Source organism: Rhinichthys klamathensis, unplaced genomic scaffold, assembly GCF_029890125.1.
Source record: "Rhinichthys klamathensis goyatoka isolate OS25496 unplaced genomic scaffold, OSU_Roscu_1.1 h1tg000040l_1, whole genome shotgun sequence".
Lineage (NCBI taxonomy): Eukaryota > Metazoa > Chordata > Actinopteri > Cypriniformes > Leuciscidae > Rhinichthys > Rhinichthys klamathensis.
Window position 1 is genome coordinate 14,779,826 of NW_026606587.1, and position 22,174 is coordinate 14,801,999.

Here is a 22,174-nt window from a genome sequence, read left to right on the forward strand (position 1 = left end):
TCAGTGTGCCTTGAAATGAACATCCTGTCAAGATATAATGCACTACTAGCCTACTTCGGTAAATATATTTATACCGTATGTGTCCAAGGCTGCCTATGGAATCGGCCTTGCGACTGTCAAAACCTGAACTCGGCATTGTTGTTTATGGACAAAGTAAATCTTCCGAACAGGCACCAACGGGAAAAGAGCTTTTTGTAGTTTTAGAAACCCTTCAAGGGCAAGACATTACTTCAGAATATCTCGACCCCTTTCCAGAACATCTCAAAGGACAATGGGTGACGTATGTTGCGTTTAAAAATGTGTTGTAACAGTAGGGAAGTTTGAAACAAATGCACACACTCTTCTTAATAATAATAATAATAATATTTGTGCATGTTGCAGTTTGACCAGAAATTTAATTCATTGTCTATTGTTTACTTGGCCTAAACATTGAGGACATCCATTCGTGCCATCCTTCTGATAAACCCATGATAAATATACAGAAATGTTATTAATACACGATATTAAACTTTTTGGGTTGGTCGAGAGATGGACCTCTTGGAAAAAAAAAACTGTGCTAATAAAAAAAAAGGAAAGGGTGAAGTCAGTTCTAAAAAGCTAACATTTGTTTGCGCATGCTATTGATGTGATTTTTTTTATATTGCATTTATTACGATATCAGAATCAGTCGAGAAGTGTTCGTTTTATAGATGGAAGTTATTTGACATGGCCTGTGCCTTCATCAGCATGTCTCCCTGCCTCCTCATCCTCTCACTATCAGACTCTGGTGTTTTAGTAGAGGACAAGAATGCTCGGCAAGCAGAAAATAGTCTCTCCGGAGTCAAAGCATCGCGTGATGTCTTCACTTTGAGCTCGATATCAGCGACGGAGCAGAGCCGGCATAACACCGCTAACCTTGACTGATACACACTATCACTGACTCTCACTGACTCCAGCGACACTGCGTGCGTTAACACACACATAACACACGCTCAGGGAAAAAAGGTACACCTTTGTACCTCAAGAGTGCATACGTCTCTCAGAGGTACAACGTGTACATTTTAGTACCTAAATGGGACAGAATATTTTTGAAGGGCACCGTTCCAGTGACAGCTTTATTTCTGGGGCTGTGTGAGATCGGGTGTATCCTTGTGTGTAAACTATTTAAAGTGACTTATACACTTTATTCTGTAACGAATAAACACGATCAAATGATTTGTCTACTTCTGTGCATATATTATAATATACGTATACCTATTGCAAATGAAACATTAGATCCTCTCGTATTCTCTTGAGAGCAATTCATTCAATTACAAACCTAAGTGCACGTGACAAGTTCATAGAAATGTAATCTTTGTGTTCATGTTGGTTTCATTCATTTTGGAAACACATACAAATATCGGATTCATTTGATGCTTCAAAATGTCAGTCAATTGGTGTAACCAGCAAAAAATATTTTTCTTTCATTTTCATACAATAAATATTTTCAAAGAAGTTTGATATTTGATATTTATGAAGTTTCTTTTTAATGTTTATTCCATTTCACCTGAACAAAACGTGCCTTTTCACAATATGCCTCAATAAATGTAAAGACAAAAAATAGAATATACAATTTTCACCATAAAAACTTATTTAACTCTGTCTGAATTATGTATTTTTGTTAATATACACGGTCGGTGGGAAAATGAGCGTCATGTAATTAATTAGCGTAATTTTTTTAACGCATTTTTTAATAACTGCATAAAATTGACCGTTACATTTATTCTTGTCTATCTCTGAGAGAGCAGGATAACTTTGTTTTAAGTCTTTGTGTATCTTAAATAGGACAACCTTGGTTGTCAAGTCACACAAAATATTTTGGTTTGGCCAACATAATTATATCAGAAAATAATTAGCCTAGCCTATATAATTCGATAATAATAAACTACAACATTTTCAAAACAATTAAAACCAGACAAAATACTACAAGAAAAATAAGAAAACATTTTAAAAAATATGTTTTTTTGCATTATATTAGGATCGTTGTTATTGTATCAATCGATCAATGGTGTAGTAGATGGCCAAATCTTTTTTTTTCTTTTTTTTTTTTTGCTGGACTGAAACTGAATAAATAAAACGCCTGGAGCGCGCATCATCTGTCACATGAGCGCGCTATCCAATGAAGCCCTCTCCAGTCGTGTGAAGACGCGCAGACCCGAGAAGACCTGAGACCTGTTAGATTCACTCCTGGAGTTTCTGAACGACTGATCGGACCGTGTTTCGTCGCCTGAAGACGCTCACACACATTAATGGTGAGTCTCTACAGTATATGGTTGAAAAACAGTAATCCTGAAGAGAGTCTGTTCGAAAACGCGCTTCATTTCGACTCGTTTCTCTTCGTCACGCATTTTAAGTTTCAGTTCTCACGATGTGAAGCACAATTACTATGTGATAGAAACATCGAAATACAGGTGGATTGATATTTATAATCGAAACACGAATTGAAATGAAAATTGAAAATTGTTTCAAACAGCGCAGCATTTACCTGTGAAGTGAATGCATCATTAAAATATTGCAGCATTTTAAAATACCTTAATTAAAATGATATTCTGCTGGCGTATCACACAAATAGCCTGAATTAATTTGATTCAATACATTTTCATTTAAAGACATGTAGTTACTCATTCACTGAAAAGGTTATTAAATGGAAACGTGAATAATTTCTTATAAGAATTTGTTTCCATTAAGCTTTTTTTTTTTTAAATCAAGCTTAGCTTTTTCCATCATTTTAATATTTCCTTATTTAAATATAGCTAATGCAGTGCTTTAATTTCAAAGGACATTTTCTGTATCATATTCAGAAAACATTCAGAAAACTATAATTCGATTAAAAAAGTTTTTAAAAGAGAGGAGAAGAAATTAGCCGAACGATAAATTCCACCATGTAAATTCAACAATTCGGCTTTCTAGTCTGTAGGCCTATTTAAGAAAGGAAATATTTATCAATAAATTAAATTAATAAAAACCTTAGGCTAATCCTACAATCAAATATTTATAATTATTATTAGAATATTAGAATTATAAAGCGCGCGCGCTTGATTGTGTGTGTGTGTGTGTGTGTGTGTGATCAGGAGACATGACAGGAGTCAATATGATAAAAAGCCATCTTTCCTCTGCGTGCCAGAAGTAAAACAGATGCTTCGTGAGCTCTAGATCTCTAGCATTATACAATTTTTTCATAACATCCTTTTGATTGCTCTGCCACTCTTACACTATCGTCGCTGTGTTTGATCACTGATCGGGGACGCGCTATTACCGAGGTATTACTTTTACAGTGCGATGAAGTTGTGTTGTGGAACTGATGTTTAGATTGATTTGACACTGTTGTCAGAATGCACGTGCACGAGTATAAGCAGTCTTTAAAAGAGAAGAACATATTTCATTTCTCAAAACATTATCAATAATGATTTTAAGAATGTTTATTCCCTCTCTCAAACAATAATCAGGTGATCGAGTTGATAGTCGATGTGTGATGATGGAGTTCCCTGCAGATGAAGAGCTGGAGGAACAGTGTCCTGTGTGTGGAGATAAAGTGTCCGGGTATCATTACGGTCTTCTGACCTGTGAAAGCTGTAAGGTACGATTATATTCATATCTCATCATATTTCTCTTTACGCGTTTCTATAGAGCGCGTAAATATCTCGGAAACGCGTTATAATTATAAACCACAGTTTATGTGCACTGGAACAAAAAAAAAAAATAGGCTAATTATTTTATTGTAGCTATAATGTTAAATATATATAATGTAGCTAAAAGCATTACTACGTAACAGTCTTTGTTCATTAGCCTATATTAATGACATTTATTTATTATTCATAATATTTTTGGTTGTATCATACATACTGGATTTCAAAAACTAAAATAAAGCTTCCACACGAACCAATTCATTCCCCAAAGAACCTTTCAATGAGCAGTTCTTAAAATAACCATATTTTTACTCAATGTGAAGAACATTTTAATCATCTAAAGAATCTTTCTCCACTATAAAGAACCTTTTATGTCTTTATGGAAAGAGTCCATGGATGTTAAAGGTGCTTTTAAGGGTGTAGAGGGTAACACTTTATTTTAGTGTCCCTGTTACATGTAATTACTATAGTAAAAACTATAATTTATGCATAATTGCATGCAACTAAACCTAACCCTATAAGTACCTGTAGGTAATTAATATTACTCAGTGCGGTAAAAATTTATTTTACAGTGTCCTTGTTACATGTAATTACTATAGTAATAACTATAAATGATGCATAATTACATGCAACTAACCCTAAACCAAACCCTATAGTAAGTACATGTAGTTCATTATTATTACTCAGTGCGGTAACATTTTATTTTACAGTGTCCTTGTTAAATATGTTACATGTACTTACCATAGTAATAACAGTAAATTATTCATAATTACATCTACCCTAACCCTCAACCTAATCCTAACCCTATAGTAAGTACATGTAGTTAATTAATATTACTCAGTACTTAAATATATAATCACACTGTAACAATGACACCTTAAAATAAGATCTAGATGAAAGTTCCTGTAAGAAAGCCAAAACTAATTTCTTAGAGTCTGTTTATTAGAACAGATTACAATGCAACCGTTTCTTTAACAGCTGACAGAATATAATCCTCCGATCATTATCATAACAGGGTTTTTTCAAGAGGACGGTTCAGAATAACAAGAGATACACGTGCACACAGAACCAGGACTGTGGCATCGACAAAACCCAGCGCAAGAGATGTCCGTTCTGCCGCTTCCAGAAGTGCCTGAGCGTCGGCATGAGACTCGAGGGTGAGAACACACACACACACACACACACACACACACACACACACTAGAGGAGCCTCGTGTCAATGTCCTGATTATATTACTGTCTGTTGAGTGTTGGAACGAGGCCGAATATAATGCTTATTATATGATATTTTAGCATGTGTTATATGTGTATTAAGGTCTTGAGCATCACTCCTCACTCAGTAAAATAACCAGTTACACTTTAATTAACAACATGTTCTTTCTATATAATTGGGGTTAGTTGCATGTAACTATTCATAATTGACTGTTATCACTATAGTAACTAAATGTAAAATGTGTAACAGACTAAATAATGTGTTACCCCTTTAAAATGGTCTTTGTTACACTGTAACTATACATTTAAGTACTGAGTAATATTAAGGAACTACATGTACTCACTATAGGGTTGGGGTTTGGTTTAGTATTAGTTGCATGTACAGGTGAAACTCGAAAAATTAGAATATCGTGCAAAAGTTCATTTATTCCAGTAATTCAACTTAAAAGGTGAAATTAATATATTACATAGACTCATTACATGCAAAGTGAGATATTTCAAGCCTTTATGTGTGATAATTGTGATGATTATGGCTTACAGCTTATGCAAATTAGAATATTGTGAAAAGGTTTTCATAGCTGTAAGCCATAATCATCACAATTATAACAAATAAAGGCTAGAAATATCTCACTTTGCATGTAATGAGTCTATATAATATATTAGTTTCACCTTTTACGTTGAATTACTGCAATAAATGAACTTTTGCACGATATTCTAATTTTTCGAGTTTCACTTGTAATTATGCATGATTTACAGTTATTATATATGTAGCATGACACTGTAAACTAAAGTGTTACCTAAAATTCAGTTTACGGAAGAAAAAAAAACAGGAAAACATTTAATGCAATATTTCATTATCATGAATTAATATTATGTTTATTCTATTCAATGACATTTATTCATAGATGTATTAAAACTATAACACACCTAAATTGGCCTCAATCAACTTAAAAGTAATAAATAACATGTTTCTTGACACAGCATGTAGATTTATATCAGTAAACAAACTGTTAAAATGCTGTTTTATTGTCAGCCCAGTTATATTGTCTTCCAAATCCATTTCAGTTCATTATTCGGTGGAAAACAGTGTGTTATTTTGGTGCGGTGCGCGCGATTCCCAGGCCGAGTGCAGAGAAGCACCTGTTTCCGCGCGCGCCTGTGACACATTCCTCACGCGCTGATAAGACTCGCGGATTCATGGAGACTCACAAAAACCAGAGCGGAAAATATCCATATGAAGAGAAATATCCACTTGCCTTCGCCCTGACTTACTCACGCAAAACCGGGACAAGCATTCCTTGCTTTATTTGGCTTTTTAATCACTCTTCTCCTAAACTATCCCACTTTCCTCCGATGAAGAGCACATCTGCGAAATGTAAATAATATATAATGTGTCTTTAATACCATGAACTGACATTTAAATGAATCATGTGAGTGCCTAGAAAAATTTACATCTTCACCCTTTATTCAAATATTATTCCAAATTTGGGTAACACTTTATTTGAATAACATATTTGTTAATAATGACCTTACAAGTTCGATTAAACCATCAAAATATGAGGAAAATATTTTGTTACACTTTATTTTAAGGTGTCTGTGTTACAGTGCAATTACACACTCTAAACAATGCTGGGTTGTTTTAACCCAAATTTGGGTCAAATATGGACCAACCCAAATGTTGGGTTAAAAATGTCATTTAAAATTTTAACCCAACTTCAACTTTCACTTTCAACTGTAAATATTTTAATTACATTTTTAACCCAACATTTGGGTTTGTCCATATTTGACCCAAATTTGGGTTGAAACAACCCAGCATTTTTTAGAGTGTACATTTAAGTACTGAGTAATAATAAGTAACTACATGTATAGGGTTAGGGTTTGGTGTATGTAATTATGCATCATAGTAATAACTTGCATGTAACAAGGACACTGTAGAATATAGTGTTACCAAAAGACTTTGTGAGCATATTGCATTGTCAATATGTGTGATAATAACGCAAAGAAACATGCCAAATTAGTGCCGACATAATGTTTGTCCATGCTGTCATACAAAGAAATTATGAACAAAAGAGAACCAACAAATATGAATAACTGATTATGTTGTAGTTAGTGTATGCTTTTTCCTCTCAGCTTTTTGTTTTTCTATGTATTTTTTGTTTTGCAAGTCAAAGTTACTACAGTAATTACTTGTAACGTGTAACAAGGATATTGTAAAATAAAGTGGTAACATTTTATTTGACAGTGTCCTTGTGTTACATGTGCTTACTATAGTAATAATACATGCAACTAACCCTCAACCAAACCCTAACCCACACTCTAAAAAATGCAGGGTTGTTTCAACCCAAATTTGGGTCAAATATTGGGTTAAAACCCAAATGTTGGGTTAAAAATGTAATTAAAAAATTTACAGTTGAAAGTGAAAGTGGAAGTTGGGTTAAAATTTTAAATTACATTTTTAACCCAACATTTGGGTTAAAACAACCCAGCATTGTTTAGAGTGTATAGTGAGTACATGTAGTTGCTTAATATTACTCAGTACTTAATTATAAAATCGCACTGTAACAATGACACCTTAAAATAAAGTGTAAACAATAAAGTTATAAAGAGTCAATAAAGAGTTTTGCAACACAATAAGCACATACATAGTAGTTAAAGACATCTAATATAAAGAGTGTTATAAGTTTGACTGCATACTCTCTCTCTCTCTCTCTCTTCCCAGCTGTCCGTGCGGATCGAATGCGAGGGGGAAGGAACAAGTTCGGGCCCATGTACAAGCGCGACCGTGCCCTGAAACAGCAGAAGAGAGCTTTAATCAGAGCCAGCGGCTTTAAAATCGAGGGCAACCCGACCCTCATGTCCACCGGTCAGACGGAGTACCCTCATCCCGGGTCGCTCTCGGTCCTCCACCTGCCGCCTCTCTCGTCTCCGGAGTACGAGTGTCCTCCTCTCTGTCCTCCAGCCCTGAGTGTGGCGCTGCAGAGCTACGGCTCATTCCCGGCTCAGTACCAGTACAGCGCTCCCAGATCCATTAAAGCGGAGTACCCGGATGTGTACTCTAGCTCTCCAGACTCCTCTCTGGGATACCCGTACCCTGACGGCTGCATGCCCGCGTCCCCTCACTCCAGTCCCATGAACCCCGGGCTCCCCCCGCTGGTGCTGGAGCTGGTCAGCTACGACCCGGATGAGGAGCAGGTACGAATCATCAGCTGGAGTTATAAATGAGCCAATGCACACCTTTACTTTATATTAGTGGTCTTTAACGATCAGTAACAAAAAGTCTTTGTTATAGGTACTATTCCAGAAAGCGTTTAAAAGACGTCGTCCAAACACAGTCCTAAATATTTTGTTATAAATGAGCCAATGCACACCTATACTTTATATTTCATTTCATTCATTTTTTTATTTCGAACAACAAAAGATTCAAATAAAGTAAAATGCAAAAATACAATAAGTAGGTTGCAACATAACGAAAGAAAAAAAACAGAATTTCAATATGTTCAAAAAGGAGCGGGATGATTTTTCTCACCCCTTACAGGTGAAACTCGAAAAATGAGAATATCGTGCAAAAGTTCATTTATTTCAGTAATTCAACTTAAAAGGTGAAACTAATATATTATATAGACTCATTACATGCAAAGTGAGATATTTCAAGCCTTTTTTTGTTATAATTTTGATGATTATGGCTTACAGATATGAAAACCTTTTCACAATATTCTAATTTTGAATTTGGGGTTTTCATAAGCTGTAAGCCATAATCATCAAAATTATAACAAAAAAAGGCTTGAAATATCACACTTTGCATGTAATGAGTCTATATAATATATTAGTGTCACCTTTTAAGTTGAATTACTGAAATAAAATAAAAAACTTTTGCACAATATTCAAATTTTTAGAGTTTCACCTGTATGTACATGCACGTGTGTGTCTTTACATATACAAAATAATTATACACAGTACACACACATATATTATGTAAAGACAAACTTTTATTTTGGTTGCGATTAATCGTTGTTCAGCACAAAAAAAAAAAAAAATTCCTTAGATGACAGCCTTCAGTAATATAGTAAATTATGCATATTAACAAGTTCATGTAACATATGTAACAAGTAAAATAAAGTGTTACCTTTTATTTCAGTCAAAAGGTTTGTTTTAAGCAACGCAAGTTTTTTAAATTGGTTTTAGTTAACTATAATAACCCTGGTCCGGAAGCAAATAGTTTCACCTTTTAAGTTGAATTACTGAAATAAATGAACTTTTGCATGATATTCTCATTTCTCGAGTTTCACCTGTACATGGCCTTTCCCAGACAGCAACACAGAGTCGGCCCACATCTGGTAAGCGTGGAATCCACATGTACCAGATGTGCGTTTATAAATAGACTATTACGAGTGTAATATGCGATAACATTGTTGAATATAACAGAGATAAAGTAATTGCAGTCTTTTTTCTCGTATGGGATTTCATGTAGTTACTTAATATTACTCAGTACTTAAATATACAGTTACAGTGTAACAAAGACAACTTATAATAAAGTGTAACCATTTTTAAAGGGGTAACACTTTATTTAACAGTGCATCTAGTTACTATAGTAAACAGTAAATATATAACAGTAAATGATGCATACCGGTATTTACATGCAACTAACCCTAACTATATAGTAAGTACATGTTGTTAATTAATATTACTCAGTACTTAATTGTATAGTTACACTGTAACAAGGGCACTAAAATGATTTTTTTATTTTTTTAATAAAATAGTACAGTGTAAAACATGTATGTACACAATAAGTGCACAGTATCAAATGATTAATGTAAATGTCAATACATAGACACAGTAGTTAAAGACACTTAATATAACACGGCCCATTTAACACATGACTGAAGGACATTTTTGACTTGAACAAAACCAGTTCATTTAGATTTTAAGTTTCCCTAAGTAAGAAAATCAATAATAATTAATAATAATTCAAATATTGTGTGGCAGGCCTATGGTATTTACCAGGTAAATAAAGGCTTTACAAACCTGTATGACTTTCTTTCTTCTGTGAAATGCAAAAGAAGATATTTTTGTCTCAAATGTTTTTCTCCATATCATGATATCAATATGCGGTCAGCATAAACATTGTTGGACCCCATTGACTTTCATTATATGGAGAAAACGCCACTTACTGGACACAGCATGAGATCGAGTGAATTATACTTTTTATTTTGTGTGTCTTTAAAGAGAGGGGAATTCTGGGATTTCAAAAGATCCATAATTATGCTGTTGCTAATTCAAACCTGGTCAAAACAGACCCAAGACAATAAATGTAACATTTTTAAGAAATGAAATGAATGTGCTATATTTTAGTTCAATGATATAATATTTGTTTTCGCTTTGCAATAAGGTTCCATTTGTTAACATTATTTAACTGCATTAGTTACATGAACTTATAATATTAAATAAATAAAACATGTATTACTCTTATTTAGTTTTAATTACAACATTTAGCCTATTAAAAAACACTATTAAAATCAAAAGTTGTATTTGTTAACATTATTTAATGGACTTGAGCTAACAATAAGCAGTTGTGTTTTTATATTAACTAATGTTAACAAAGGTTAATAAATTGTATTGATTATAGTTAGTTAATGCATTATCTGACGTTAATGGGACCATAATGTAAAATTATTTTCATAATTTGTTATCACAACATTTTTTTCTTTTGTCAAATCAACTAAGATAATTAATGTGGTTCAGATAACATCATATTTTGAGTTTCTGTCGATTAAACCAATCTTCCTCATTGTATTAACTCAAATTTTTGATTTTAAAGAACTCAAAATTTGAATGCAACCAGGTTACTTACTTTTTTATGTTGAACCAACAATATTTTTGTACAGTCACTTTAGTGTAGGGTCCAATTCTCTCTATTAACTACCGTGCATATCACTAGTATATTGGCTGTTTATTAGTACTTATAAAGCACATATTAATGCCTTATTCTGCATGACCATATTCTACATCCCTTAATCCTAAACTTAACGATGACCGTACTAACTATTAATAAATAGTAATTAGGAGTTTAAGGCAAAAGTCATAGTTCATGGTTAGAATTGGACCCTTAACTAAAGTATGACCATAAAGGGTTACTATTTTTTCTTTAATATTTAGCATTTTCCATTTATTTCACGAAATAAAAAATATTTATTTCCATATAAAATACTACATTTTATTAATAACACGTCTTATACTGTTTTTCAATGAATGCGGTGTAGTACTGTAAAAAGTGTTCATCCACTTACTTAAAAAAATTGAGTAAAACCGTTGCCTTAAAATTAATAATGCTTATTTGAAAAAATTAAGTTATGTGAACTTGACAATTCCACATTGCTTAATTTTTTTGATTAAGCATGAAGTTTATTTACTTGATCATTTGAAGGCACTTTTTTTTTTGAAGTAAGTGAACAACACTTTTGCCAGTAATATCACACACTCTCCCTCTGCATGCACTCCTCAGTTGTGTGATAGTTTGCCTGTGTTTTGCAGGTGCGAGGGAAGATCTGTGCGTATCTCCACCAGGAGCAAAGCGGCCGAGGGAAACTGGACAAACCTCGAGCCTTCAGCCTGCTGTGTGTCATGGCGGATCAGACACTCTTCTCCATTGTGGAGTGGGCAAGAAGCTGTGTCTTCTTCAAGGAACTAAAGGTACAGCTCCGAGATAAGGCCATAATCCCAATAAGTGTTTTGTCTAATAAAAGTCAAAGTATTTTGGAGAAAGCCTGCTATTTTGTCGCCGAATCATGTATCTTCATGAAAGATAACACTGGGGCATTCAGATATTCTTGTCAAGCAGCTTTAAAACTAAGATTACATTTGAATGTTGCGATTTTAGTGGCAGCATCGCTGATATCTGCGTCGAAGCGTCAAAGTCAGGAATTCTTGCTCGCTCTCCAAAGGTTTTGACTGGCTGTTAATGGAAGCTAAATAGCTAAATATATCAGATCTGGTCACTCAGTTGCTATTCACATCAGGGAGTGTTGCAAATCATCCATTCCCAAACAGATACAGTGTTGGGTTTGCTCCGCTCTGACCTCTTATGAACGCTTTTATCAACATACAGTCCAACCAAAACTTATTCAGACACCAGATATCATTTTTGGTATTGTTTTACTAGTGTGTGCAGGACACTATAGTTCAAAATAAAGTAAACTGTGACATATTATACCCAAAAATTCTTCATATAGTGACAACCGGTAAAAATTTGGGACCAGAAATGATTCCTCCACTTTGAGCTGAAGTGTGTTTTCTGTAACTGCTAATGCTCTTTTTACACACAGACTGAACAACATGAAGCATTGCTTGGTCACTGGTTGAGCTAAACTGGTATTATCTAATTGTGTAGTTGAATTTAACAGCTGACAGATATTCAACATAATTCATGTGTGAGAGTCTAACAGAAGGACGGACAAAACCAGTCAAATATCCACTGATCTGAGAACTCTGATTTTCTAAACTATCATGAAGAAACTGTGATCATGTGAGAAATGTTGAAGGAGTCTGAATACATTTTGGTTTGACTGTACATTACACTCGTCGATAAGTGCCTGCATGCTGGAATGAACTCAAGCAAATCGTGTAGAATTAGAATTTGGAACTTTGTCTTCGCACATTCACACCTGCGAGACCGTCGCATTCCATCCTGTCGCCATGGCAACTAGCGTCAGGATTCCGAATGATGCGTAAAATGTTACAGTTTTTGAAAACGCATGCCAGCGACTGACTGGACGCTTAATTACATTCCGCGCAGAAGATAACTCAGGAATCCCATGCAGCGCTCCCTCTCCGCCGCATTGTTCCCGACCGTGCATTCGGACTCAAAAGGGTTTTATTAAACTCAGGTTTGTGTACGTCCTATTAGGTTTGTGCACGACAATCTGAAGTGTGCCACTTGTGTGAGTGAGGTCAAGTGGGCAGGATTAGACGTGTATGGTTCTGTGCTGAGGTTGATGTATGTGGCGCTACACTTCTATTAGAGCTTTACTGAACACTGGCCTTCAAAACCAGTGCTGAATATGAGCACGACACACAGGGTTAGTGGGGGAGGAAGACGTGGGACTGATGAAGGACGAGAGGTGAGAAGGTGCGAGAGGTCGTCGTCTGACACTCGTAAACACAGCGCTCGTTTTATGATCTGTATGCAAGGGTTGTGGATGTTCGAGCTTTGAGTTAAACCAACTGGACGTCACATTTATTATTGTTTTGAGGAGAATTGTCGTAAAGCCTTTGAAATATTTAGATTTATTTTTTTCGATCATATATGAAATATCTATTCCTATTCTTGCACACTTTTTGGGCCTGTTTGCAGTTTCTGGAGCGTTTCTGGACCCGGGCTTTCTCATACACTCGTTTACGCAGCTTTGAGATCAATCACTCGTCTGTTTATGTCGTTCCAAACCACGACTTTCTTTCTACTGTGGAGCGTAAAGGAATGTATATTTTGAAAAATGTCTTTTTGGGGTTTTTTGCCCATACCAGAAAAGTGAAAAATATCTTCTTTTGTTTTCAACGATACAATTAAAGTCAATGGGGTCCAAAGCAACATCAACTTGTTTTAGTATTATTTATATGCTAGTGAAGTATTTAATTTTATATTTTCACTTTTGTAATTTTGTAGCTTTAAATGATTTTTTAGTATATTAGTTCTTAAACTGATTTTTTTTTTTCATTTCTAAATTTTATAAATTTTTTTGCTTAATATTTTAGCTTTATTTCAATTAGTGAAAACTATTTTTCATTGTTTTAGTTTTAGTTAATGTTGACACTGAATCTCATTGTATAGACTAAAAGACAATGGCTGCGTATGAAATCTCTTGAGTAGGTACTTATTTTGAGTAAAAAGTAATTACTTCACTACAAAAGCACGTTCTATATATGTAGTATGAATGTAATCTGGGTGCACTACATCCACCATGTTGTCATTATCATGTGACCTACCACTGCCGTTCACAAATCCTCTCCTGTGGCCTCATGGGATAGTAAAGTGTCCATCATATACACACTTCAGAATCTCACCAGAAGTAGTAGACTAATCTTTTACGAGTACTGTGAACTCAGACCTACTTCTTATGTCAAATGCTGTTTTTCACCTACAACATAGTAGGGAAGTGTGTGATTTCGGACGCAGCCCACAACGTTTATTTTCCACAGAAGAAATTAAGTCAAATAGGTTTGGAACGACAGTAAATGAACGAACTGCCCCTTTAAGTTCAGCGTTCTGCATCTTGATTGGTGTTGTTGTTAGTTTGGTGACAGGATCTTGACACTTGTGTGTTTGTGTGAGTGTGTCGGGCTCCTGACATCCATGCTCTGTGTGCTTCTGTCCGCCTTGGGTTTTATTTTCTGATTGGGCACATGCTTGTCTGCCATGTGCTCTTCTGTCCTGTGGGTTTGTGTGAGGACATGGCTTCTGTCGTGTTTGTTTCTGTGTGCCATGTGCTCTTCTCTCAGTCTCTAGTCTTTCTGTCAGTCTCTAGTCTTTCTGCCAGTCTTTCTGTCAGTCTCTAGTCTTTTTCTCAGTCTCTAGTCTTTCTGCCAGTCTTCAGTCTTTCTGTCAGTCTCTAGTCTTTTTCTCAGTCTCTAGTCTTTCTGTAAGTCTCTAGTCTTTCTCTCAGTCTCTAGTCTTTCTCTCAGTCTCTAGTCCTTCTCTCAGTCTCTAGTCTTTCTGTAAGTCTCTAGTCTTTCTGTCAGGCTCTAGTCTTTCTGTCAGTCTCTAATCTTTCTGTAAGTCTCTAGTCTTTCTCTCAGTCTCTAGTCTTTCTCTCAGTCTCTAGTCCTTCTCTCAGTCTCTAGTCTTTCTGTAAGTCTCTCTGTCAGTCTCTAGTCTTTCTCTCAGTCTCTAGTCTTTCTGTCAGTCTCTAGTCTTTCTCTCAGTCTCTAGTCTTTCTGTCAGTCTCTAGTCTTTCTCTCAGTCTCTAGTCTTTCTGTCAGTCTCTAGTCTTTCTCTCAGTCTCTAGTCTTTCTGTCAGTCTCTCTGTAAGTCTCTAGTCTTTCTCTCAGTCTCTAGTCTTTCTGTCAGTCTCTAGTCTTTCTCTCAGTCTCTAGTCTTTCTGTCAGTCTTTCTGTCAGTCTCTAGTCTTTCTGTCAGTCTCTAGTCTTTCTGTCAGTCTCTAGTCTTTCTCTCAGTCTCTAGTCTTTCTGTCAGTCTTTCTGTCAGTCTCTAGTCTTTCTGTCAGTCTCTAGTCTTTCTGTCAGTCTCTAGTCTTTCTCTCAGTCTCTAGTCTTTCTGTCAGTCTCTAGTCTTTCTCTCAGTCTCTAGTCTTTCTGTCAGTCTCTCTGTCAGTCTCTAGTCTTTCTGTCAGTCTCTAGTCTTTCTGTCAGTCTCTAGTCTTTATCTCAGTCTCTAGTCTTTCTGTCAGTCTCTAGTCTTTTAGTCTTTCTGTCAGTCTCTAGTTTTTCTGTCAGTCTCTAGTCTTTCTGTCAGTCTCTAGTCTTGGCCCCGCCCTCTTGTTACCTGATTCATTAATAAAAACTTAGCTTTTAATGTTGTTTTATTTGTCAATGTGGTGTTTTTAATATGCTTTAAGACAAACCATGTGTAAATTCATAAGTCGACAGCATTGCTGAGTATTTTCAGTTAACAGTGAACCAAAGACAGTCTCAAAAACACGGTTTGAAATCGCTGACGTCACAAACTACCTTGTATGTAACCAATCAGGTCAACGAGTGGATCTCTGAGCCGCTGTGAGTGAGTGGAGGCGGGGCTCATTTGCATATTCATAGAACCGCGTATACTAAATGAGGCAAGGGTGTTGAGTTACATTCAAGCAATTTTAAGCCACGAAGAATTATTTAATATAAACGTTTAAATATGTCATTTTGGTGATCGAAGATGAGTTTTAAGGGATAAAATTATTGGGGAGAGTCACTTTAAGTCACAAAATTATGCTTTAAATCAGTATCATAGAGACCTAATACCGTGAGCGCATAACAGCTCTTCATTTCCCATGATCTAGGTTGGAGATCAGATGCGACTGCTGCATAACTGCTGGAGCGAGCTGTTGCTTCTCGATCATATCTGCCGACAGGTGCATCATGGGAGAGACAACAGTCTGCTGCTCATTACAGGACAGGAGGTGAGATTATCCAAACATGGAAGCGAATCCGAGCGCTAATGATACGTTGGATTCAAGAGTAGAAGTGTGAATAAACTCTAGCCATTTCATTCTTAACCAACGTACAGTTGGAAAACTTCATGTAACTTGAGCGTTTGAGCGACTGAATACACACTTCTCTATCCCATAATGCTCCGTGAGTGTCAACGCTCGCTTCGGCCAGGTGGTGTTTATAGCAGAGGGGGCGGAGCTTCAGATTCTAGAGAGCATGTGCTTGGACAGAAGATGTGATGAGAAGCTGAAGTCATAAAAATCCCTGATCCATTTTAGCAGAAGTTAGAGACTGTAAGCTTTAAACGCTTATATCTCCTAAATGCGAATTTTGTCATTGGTTTGATGCACACCGGCTTATTCATAACCTTAAAGGAGAACTCCGGCGCAAAATGAACCTTTGGTCTAATAACACATTGGTACCTAGTCAACCGTTGTCTGAGATTTTTTTTCATGATAATCGAATGTAAAGAGTTTTATCTCTAAAAACTGTTTAGCGTATAACACTAGTAATGGGGGCATTTAATAAGTAAAAAGAAATCGCTAGTTAATAACACTAACAAGACTGTACCCTTGTTAGTGTTAGCCCCACCCGAACACAGTAACATAATGAGGGTCCCTACATGCAAAACGAAGCATTGAGAACTTTGTAAGTGTACAGACCGTTTAATAAGAAGATATTTTATGAAGACAGTCCACTTCGTGTATACAGACAGAAGCCATCTTTGGAAAACAGTCTCGACTAGTCAAACCACGAACGCCATTCATACAGTTCAGCTCACTTATCACGTCATTCGTGGTTTGACTAGTCGAGACTGTTTTCCAAAGATGGCTTCTGTCTGTATACACGAAGTGGACTGTCTTTATAAAATATCTTCTTATTAAACGGTCTGTACACTTACAAAGTTCTCAATGCTTCGTTTTGCATGTAGGGACCCTCATTATGTTACTGTGTTCGGGTGGGGCTATTTTGAGTCTTGTTAGTGGTATAAACTAGCGATTTCTTTTTACTTATTAAATGCCCCCATTACTAGTGTTATACGCTAAACAGTTTTTAGAGATAAAACTCTTTACATTCGATTATCATGAAAATAAATCTCAGAGAACGGTTGACTAGGTACCAATGTTTTATTAGACCAAAGGTTCATTTTGCGCCGGAGTTCTCCTTTAAGGCTTACATTTTCATACATAGAGCTAAAAAACGTACATTTTGATTTAAAGAATCCGTCTCTTTTAGACTTCTACTATGTTGTTATTTAGCCTTTTAATGCTCCAAACCTCATTGATGCATGAGTGGCGTTGTATAGAGACGCCTCATGGTGAAAGATCTGTGTGTGTGTGTGCTGTAGGTGGATCTGTCGGCGGTGTGTGACGCGGGACCGCCTCTGTCCAGTATGGTCCAGAGAGGACAGGATCTGGCCAGGAGACTTCAGCTTCTTCAGGTGGACAGAAGAGAGATGGCCTGCCTGAAGTTCCTCATCCTCTTCAACCCCAGTGAGTCAGAGCACACACACCGACGGACAACTACACTTTCCCCAGTCAACCCCATAGCAAAACCTGTCCCAATCAACCTGAATCCCCAATGCTTTGTATAATAATAATAATAATAATAATATAAACTTTATTTCTATTGCACCTTTAAAAGTTACATCTCGAAGTGCTTCACTAAAATAAGAAAAGCATTCATAAAAGAGAAGTACATTCAAATACTCAATACACATATAAAATGTTATCAAAAGAGTTCCATAAGTAAATGGTATAGAAAAAAATATTTAAAGTAATCAAATAAAAGCTACCTTAAAAAAGTATGTTTTGAGGGAAGCTTTAAAGACGCTCCGAGATTCCTCTTGCCTAATCTCAGAGGACAGACCGTTTCAGTTTTAGTACATCGTAAGATCTTTCAATCCAAAGATGTGAATTTAACTATCATAAAATACTGTTTCCAAACCATGTGTTCAAGAGAGCCATCGTCACTGTTGCCCATCAAGGGATTTATGCAGTAAATGTGTTTCCATCATAGCGTCTTATTGGATAAAAAAACTAATCTGCCTCAATTGACCGCATATGTTTTTCTGCGCATTTTTAGTATTTATGGCCATCTTGATGTTTTCATCCAGCGTTTTTTTTTTAATGCAATATCCCAAAATGCGCAGAAAAATAGGTGGATGGAAGCAGCTAATGACAATATAACAGAGCGTGATCAAAGAAAATGAATCCATAATAAAGAGTTGTGGTAATATAAAGCCATAAACTGATGTGGTTGCACATTTGAAGAATTTTTAGGCATGATGTCACACATTTTACATTGAATATAAAGTAGGTTTATTTTTTCATGATAGTATAGAGTAGTTCTCAACCAGGGGTCAGAGCACACCTTTGTTAAATCTGACCTTCTAGTCTCATTTTACACTATTTTCAACATACTTTGATTTTAGGAGACATGAATTGCAATACTTAATGTATATATCTAAATACAGCAGTTTAATGAATATTGCAAGCACTTATTAAAATGAATAAAAACACCATCTGAAAGACAGTTTGCTCTTGTACGCAGCAACATACCCTTTCCTAGAAATGTTCAATTACAATTTCATTAGGCACAATAAACAAACATCTGAAAGGAGAAAACCGAAAACATTTGAAAGAGAAAGAATTCGTCATCTCCTCTCACTCGTCACATTGATGTCTTCATTCTTCGGCCAAATGAAAGCAGCTTTATTGAGTAATTTGTGTCCTTCAAACGCACTGAAAAGATTATTCAACATTTTAATTACTGTGTGAATGGCTCTTCTGCTAATCATTTAAAGTGCTCCATTAATGGGTCAGGCAATTGTCACCCTCACACACACACACACACACACACACACACGCACACGCACATACACTCACTCACACGCACTCACTCACACACGCACACACACACACACACACACTCACACACACACACACTCTCTCTCTCTCTCTCTCTCTCTCTCTCTCTCTCTCACACACACACTCACACGCACACACACACACACTCACTCTCTCTCTCTCTCTCTCTCACACACACACACACACACACACACACACACACACACACACTCACTCACACGCACTCACTCACACACACACACACACACACTCACACACACACTCACACGCACACACACACTCACAAACACACACACACACACACTCTCTCTCTCTCTCTCTCTCTCTCTCTCTCTCTCTCTCTCTCTCTCTCTCACACACACACACACACACACACACACACGCACACACACTCTCGCTTCACTCACTCACTCTCTCTCTCACACACACACACACACTCTCGCTTCCATACTCACTCACTCACACTCATTCTCACACACACTCACTCACTCACACACACACTCTCTCTCTCTCTCTCTCTCTCTCACACACACACACACACACACTCTCGCTTCCATACTCACTCACTCACTCACTCACACTCATTCTCACACACACTCACTCACTCACACACACACACACACTCTCTCTCTCTCTCTCTCTCACACACATACACACACACACACACTCTCGCTTCCATACTCACTCACTCACTCACACTCACACACACACACACACACACACACACACACACACACACTCTCGCTTCCATACTCACTCACACTCATTCTCACACACACTCACACACACTCTCTCTCTCTCTCTCTCTCTCTCTCTCTCACACACACACACACACACACACACACACTCGCTTCCACACTCACTCACTCATTTGCTTCCACACACACTCTCTCTCTCTCTCTCTCTCTCTCTCTCTCTCTCTCTCTCTCTCTCTCTCTCTCTCTCTCTCTCTCTCTCTCTCTCTCACTCACACTCACACACACACACACACACACACTCACACACACTCTCTAACGCTCTGCCTGCTCCTCAGACGTGAAGCTCCTGGAGAACCAGCCGTTAGTGGAGAGTGTGCAGGAGCAGGTGAACGGGGCTCTGCTGGAGTACACACTCTTCTCGTACCCTCAGTGTGTGGATCGCTTCGGTCAGCTGATCCTGCGACTGGCGGAGGTGCGTTCGCTGAGCGCGCAGGCCGAGGACTATCTGTGTTACACACACCTGTGTGGAGAAGTGCCCTGCAACAACCTGCTCATAGAGATGCTTCACGCCAAGAGGTCGACCGCGGTGTGAACCAGACTCTCCTCTACTGAGATGGATGTCGAACCGTTTTCCAAAGGCAATTATTTCATACCTAACGTGACGAATGTACAGATTTTATTTAATCTGTATTCCTTTTTATGCATGACAATCACTGATGGACACGGAGGCGTTTTTGTATTTGCAATAGTGTTTCCTTCTTAGTGCTGTTTTGTTATTCTCTGGGCTATAAGGTAATAATGGCAGAGTGTAATCTCTACAGAGTGCAACAGCTGGTTCCCGAAGTATTTTCTCCAGTCATTTCTCCAAAGGAAGTCTTTGTTAAAGCATTATAAGCCATGAAACAAACAAACCAGCTACAAGGGGAATCACAACATCACAAAAAAACATTGATTTGAAGCAAAAAAGGGTGAGAAGCAACGGTCCTAGTACTGAGCCTTGAGGTACTCCACACTGAGAATCACAACACTACAAACATCGATTTGAAGCAAAAACGTATTTGAAAATCGGTATGATGGTACGAATGAGACAGATTTAGTGAGGGAAAGAACTACAATCCCATGAAGCACTGTGAACACCATAATCGAATTAAAATGGAGAAACACAGAACTTATTTTAAAATGTTTATTGTATATAAAAACAATATATTTTAAGTTTATTGCAAAATATGCACAGGGTAAATGCAGATAAATTGGACTCTTTTTGTTAAATGTGTATTTCTTTTCTTTAATACTTTTGTTAACTTTAAGGCCCAGCTATAATATTTCAATTTAAATATGGTTCAAAATGTGTTATTTGCCAGGAATATATATATATATACCAATAAATATTTTGAGATCATGCACTCCAGACAATTTTTTTTAGGTAAAGTGGGCCGTCCCTAATTTATCAAAAATAAATCTTCATCCTAAATTTTAAAAGCACATTGTTTATTAACCTATAATTATACATTTATATCAAAAACAATTCAATTATATTCAACAAATGTATATATATATTTTTAAAAAATCCCCAAAACACATAAGGGCAATTTTTAAAATTCATGCGTAAATTCAAAACAATTGATAGAACGTGTTGAATATGAGACTATTAAAAAATCAGAATATGGAAATGAACTATACAACATTAAAATGTGACTATAACACATAGGCTGAATAAGAGGAACATTCAAAATGTTACCATTATTGTAAAACTAAAAAATTCTTTGCGTTTTACTACATTAACTGTGGTAACAAACAAAATAGGAAGTGTCACAATAATATTTGTTTACATTTAGTGAGCAACATTACAAGTTAGAGATAAAAATCTAATGTCAGAGGGTTCTCTACCTTCCTCTTCGGAGGTGTGGCCACGCCCACAAGTGTCATATTACATCAGCCAGAACTATTTTATCATTTAAATAAATAGTGTGACTTTAATTAAAGAACATTGTTATGCTTTGTATGTGTAAACCCATTGAGCAGCTTCAGTCAAGCTTTAAACGCTCGTTATATATTCAGACTGACTCGATTACGCCATTCGCGGAGCTTCATGGGAGTGGGCGGAGCTACAGAGCTCTTTTGGTTCATTTTGCTTGTTTCGACTCTCTGATAGGTGGAATTTTCTGCACAGCATCATGGGTAATGTAGTTTTCAGCACAATTATTTTAAAATTAAGTTGAAATAATGCGGGCTGACTTCTTTAACGGAAGCAAATAATACCATTGACTACGAGCTCGTAGCTCACAGCTGGGCTGTCTTTTGTGGTTAATAGTAAATATCACTTTCCCCTATGGAGAAAAGGAATGGAGTTTTTTAGTTCTGGAACCGATTGTTGCACTCTATTGTCTAAGGGCGATATTTATGTATCTATGTTATATACCTTATTGCTCCTGTGCTTTTAAATGGAGGAAGAGTTTTGTACTTTTCTTGTTTGTCAATTGAGTAGCTATTTAAAAAACGTTCAAAAAGGGCCTGTCCAAAAAGAATCAAAGTAAACGAGAGAAGGTATTTATTGAGATAATGTAATGAACAGTATCTATGAAAGTATTTAAAGCACATTTTACAT

General features: G+C 36.5%; 1 protein-coding gene across 1 annotated transcript; it reads left to right on the forward strand.

Moving 5' to 3' along the window:
* The first annotated feature begins 2,144 nt into the window (after window positions 1-2,144).
* nr5a1a (nuclear receptor subfamily 5, group A, member 1a) lies at window positions 2,145-20,179 on the forward strand. The gene is made up of 8 exons (XM_056246942.1): window positions 2,145-2,270; window positions 3,465-3,595; window positions 4,660-4,801; window positions 7,576-8,048; window positions 11,385-11,543; window positions 15,851-15,970; window positions 17,350-17,494; window positions 19,905-20,179. The coding sequence occupies exons 2-8, from the start codon at window positions 3,491-3,493 to the stop codon at window positions 20,159-20,161; spliced, it is 1,401 nt and encodes a 466-aa protein (XP_056102917.1). The 5' UTR covers window positions 2,145-2,270; window positions 3,465-3,490; the 3' UTR covers window positions 20,162-20,179.
* Window positions 20,180-22,174: the final 1,995 nt, after the last annotated feature.